Source organism: Etheostoma spectabile, chromosome 15 (assembly GCF_008692095.1).
Source record: "Etheostoma spectabile isolate EspeVRDwgs_2016 chromosome 15, UIUC_Espe_1.0, whole genome shotgun sequence".
Taxonomy (NCBI): domain Eukaryota; kingdom Metazoa; phylum Chordata; class Actinopteri; order Perciformes; family Percidae; genus Etheostoma; species Etheostoma spectabile.
The window spans coordinates 5397144-5401373 of NC_045747.1; the positions used below are offsets into that span (position 1 = coordinate 5397144).

Consider the following 4230-nt stretch of genomic DNA (forward strand, 5'->3'; position numbering starts at 1 on the left):
ATCTCAAGACACTTTACAGATAGAGTAGGTCTATACACCGTGTTATCCTACGGCTAGAGTTAGCAACAGGCTTAAACAGGCCAAGTTTTAAACATGTTTTTAGCCTCTAAACATGTTCATAATTTCCTTAAAAGTGCCTACCCATGTGAAGCAATTCCTTCCGAGTGAACACAGTAAATCTGACTGCAGTAGATGTGAAAGAAATTAATGACAGGCTGTGCTAATTCAGCTCTTTGTGTATTGACAACAAAACGGAACAAATCAAAGAAGCAAAAGAAAACTTGTGTGTCCTGTTCTTTTTATTTATTTTATACTGTATAACCAGGACATGTCCTGTTCTGTAGACATAGTCCTTATTTCTGTAGTCCCATTGCACCAGTCCAATATGACCATCAGTTGAAATAAACCTTGTGTTGTAAGAAAACTTGTTTAATTTGTTAATCTATTTCTATGCATTTTCCCGTAACTTTTGTAATTTTACTTATTTTTATTAATATTGATATTGCTACTCCAAATATAGGCGGTTTAAAACATGGCAACCGTATTGTCAATTTCAGCAACCAAAAGCTGATGTCTCGTTGCCAAGCCACTTTAAAAAGTTAGCGTTTAGCCCTGACATGTGTCGAACCCCCACATGTGACGTGGGTTGCTTCATAAAAGAAGAGTAAACGCGAGACAAGTGATTATCTGGCTGACATACAACTGGCCTCCTGATGTAGTTCAATCAACACCTCTCTGACACTGTGTCAACAAGAACTGAACTCTAGCCCTCTAGTCTTTATTTGCTAGCACAATTTCAACATGGTATGAGACACAAATAATAGATTTAATATTTTAGGTAGTACAAGTATACCTAACAACCTATAACTGACAACATGCTGCGTGATGGAGCAGTGGAAATCACAAAAATGTCACAAGCAGATATTCGTGAAATATGGGGGGGACAACAGAGCAGATAGGACAATTTAGGAGAAGCAACCATTTCTGACATTAGTCCTGAAAATACTTATATAATACAGTATTGAAGTGGGCAAGGTTTTAATGGGGTAGCAAGGCTCTAGAGTGCAAATGTTGATCACTTTTTAAAATTGTTTCAGAGATGGTTTTGTGTGACTTAATAGTCTAGTCACACACTAGTGGGATTTGCAAATATGCCTCTTTTGTTGTTGATATATCACTTTCATTTCTCAGTTATTTATGCTTAGGCGGTCGAAAACTGGCAGTCGAATAGCTTCTACTGTTTCATTTTGTTTGTTACCTGCACGTCTGGTCTAAAATCGATCGACTGGATAAATCATTGTCACCCAGCTCCAGCCGGATCCATATCTTGTCTGGTTTGAGTTGTTTTGTCAGGAATCATTTTTAAGTGAAGAATGAACAGATGAATTAACAGGAACTCTCTCCTCTCCTGTATAGCATTAGGTGCAGCATATGGGACAGCGAAGAGCGGCACAGGCATCGCTGCCATGTCCGTGATGCGGCCAGAGCTCATCATGAAGTCCATCATCCCCGTGGTCATGGCTGGTATCATAGCCATCTACGGGCTGGTAGTGGCTGTGCTGATAGCAAACAACATCTCTGAGAGAGTCACCCTTTACAAGTAAGATGAAGCTCTGATACAGTAGTCAATTAGAACAGTTTCAGTCATGTAATTAGGGGCCGAGCAGCGAAGCTGTGTGGACCCTATTGTTTTTGCCTGTATTATTCTTCTTCCTAAGAAATCCATGTTCCCATGCACAAAAACTCACCAAACTATGCTGAACGTATTCAGTGTGATTTTGTGTTCTAATTGTCCTGATGGTGGCGCTACAACAGTCATCCAAAATTCTAAACTTAAAAAATGTATAACAAATCAGCCGTACATGCTACTACGTCGCAACTTATGCCAAACTGTAGCCCCAATAAAGCAAAAACTACGCTCTGCTGTTACCCTGTATCAATTTTGAAGTCTATTACTCTTTTTGCAAAAACATCTTAAACCTATCTACTAGGGGTGTAAAATATATATACACACATACAATCTATCTCGGTAGAGCTTGAACTGCGATTTGAATATGAATCAGTTTTTTGCACACCCCTACTATCTACTCCCACATGTTTGGGCAACTTCGTCTTCAGACTGTCCTCCACAAATAAACTTTTTACTGCGTACAGTAGTGTTAGCAAATATTAAAAATAAAGAATTTCAGAATTCTATCTAAAAAAAAAAGAAAATTGAATAAACTTATTTTTTAAAATTGTGTCCCCATCTACACATTGCAGTCAATTTTAAATAGAGAATCTTTAAACATCAGTTTGGCATTCAGTGATCTTTTTGAAAATACATTACAGGCATCTTTATGTTGTCTTAACCAAGTACACAAATTCTCAGAATTTTCTAAAAAGAAATAATGTTTTCACAGCAGCTTTAAATTCTGCATTTTCACACAAGCCTGCTACTTGTCTACTGGGTGCCCATCCAGATAATACCTCCCTGACATCAGAACCTGCCTACAGCCTCAATGGTTCCAACTTCGAGCCCATGGTGTGGCAAAACGATCATACACAGATCTAACCAGACATTGTGTTGTGGACAGCTGCCCTGCATATTTTAGATGTGTGTCTGCATTAACACACCAGACTCAGTCCAGTTCCAGTTAATGAAAGTCATGTGATTGAGTCAACCCAGGCTCACTCAATAAAATATAGCCCAAATAGCTAGAGGAGTCATTCCCTGGACAGCGGCACCCTGAGATCAGTGTTTGCCTTTGGACCTGAAGATTGCAAGTTCAAAGGTCACAAGGTCACATCTCTGCTCGTTATTTGTGTAAATCGAGAAACATTTCATACAGCATTTTCTGCATAGTTTGGGTGCTTTTGAGTTGAAGCATACACACATAAACCCCAACCTCCGTAACTCACAAACACAATAAAGTAAATAAATCCTCAAAATTAAATGAATTCCCCAAAGACATGCATTAGTTAAATAGTGGTTAAGATATTTTTAACCACCACTAGTTCCAGCCACATGATAAATTTAGGCCTTTTTATGTCTTTTGGTCAACTCCGAAGAAAAACGTCTGGCTCTTGTGCTCGCTGAACATTTGATTTCCTTCCTGATGGCCCGTTTGTTTTGTATGGCTCTCTGCTGTGTTATGCTGGGCAGGTAGTGAACAGTTCACTGGTCGGAACTTGTGTTCTGGAAAAGTTTTAGCGCAGTAAGACCAAACGATACAGGCTGTGTAGGCCAGAGAGCCTAAGCCTTAATGGGTTTTGGCAGTATTTTTGGTCCTTCTCGCATTTTATTACATAACAAGATGAATAAATGACACCTCAAACAAATCCTTTAAAACATAAACAATGTTTTTGACCGCTCAAGCACCCAGCTGTTGAAATTTCCGAATGCCTTCCTACAGTTGTTTAATAAAAGTGGGCTTTCCACACAAAAACGTAGCCTACATGTGTCATTAGTAAGAGAAAAAAGGAGATTTTTAACTGTGTTGGGCTCGGACAGAAATTCAGCCCAATCCGGACTCTAATAGATGGGGCAGCTAGTGGCCCCAAATAACATTTGATTGAATACATTTACGTATGCATCCCAAAGTTCCCGAACAGAATGGGGGGGGGGGAGAGGGACTCATAAATAATTGTTTAACATACAGTATATTTTATTATTATGTAAATGTTGATATGTTTCGGACTTACCCTGTGCAATAACGGTGCTCTTTTCTTTGTTTCTCTCCAACAGGAGTTTCCTGCATCTCGGTGCTGGTCTGAGTGTGGGCCTGAGTGGTCTGGCGGCCGGGTTTGCCATTGGCATTGTGGGCGACGCCGGTGTGAGAGGCACCGCCCAGCAGCCCCGGCTTTTCGTGGGCATGATCCTGATCCTGATTTTCGCCGAGGTGCTGGGGCTTTACGGCCTCATCGTGGCCCTCATCCTATCTACAAAATAATAGGTGTCCGAATCAAACACCATCTCATTCATTCCACATCAAAGCAGCAAGAACAAATAGGAGATTTTCACCTACTTTCCATTACACCCCATGGGTCTGACAGGATGGGATGGCAACAGAAACAAGTTGGCTTGACAGCAGTGTCCTCAGTAGGTGTGATCTATCCATATTGTTTAAAGCCATCCAGTTGTGTCAGGTCTTGTGAGTACTGAACGGGCATGAAGACGTATTGGTTGTTGTGGGATGATGTGTGGACAGTCTGCTTGAAAAATCTTTTTTTTTTTTCCCTTTTCTTTTC

General features: G+C 40.2%; 1 protein-coding gene across 1 annotated transcript in view; it reads left to right on the plus strand.

The window, feature by feature from the left end:
• atp6v0ca (ATPase H+ transporting V0 subunit ca) overlaps positions 1 to 3989 on the plus strand; it is a 6594-nt gene extending 2605 nt beyond the window's left edge. Inside the window, exons 2-3 of the mRNA XM_032538755.1 lie at positions 1417 to 1600; positions 3728 to 3989. Of these exons, the coding sequence (XP_032394646.1) occupies positions 1417 to 1600; positions 3728 to 3932 (389 nt within the window). The 3' untranslated portion in view covers positions 3933 to 3989. The remainder of the gene's footprint in view (positions 1 to 1416; positions 1601 to 3727) is intronic.
• Positions 3990 to 4230: the final 241 nt, after the last annotated feature.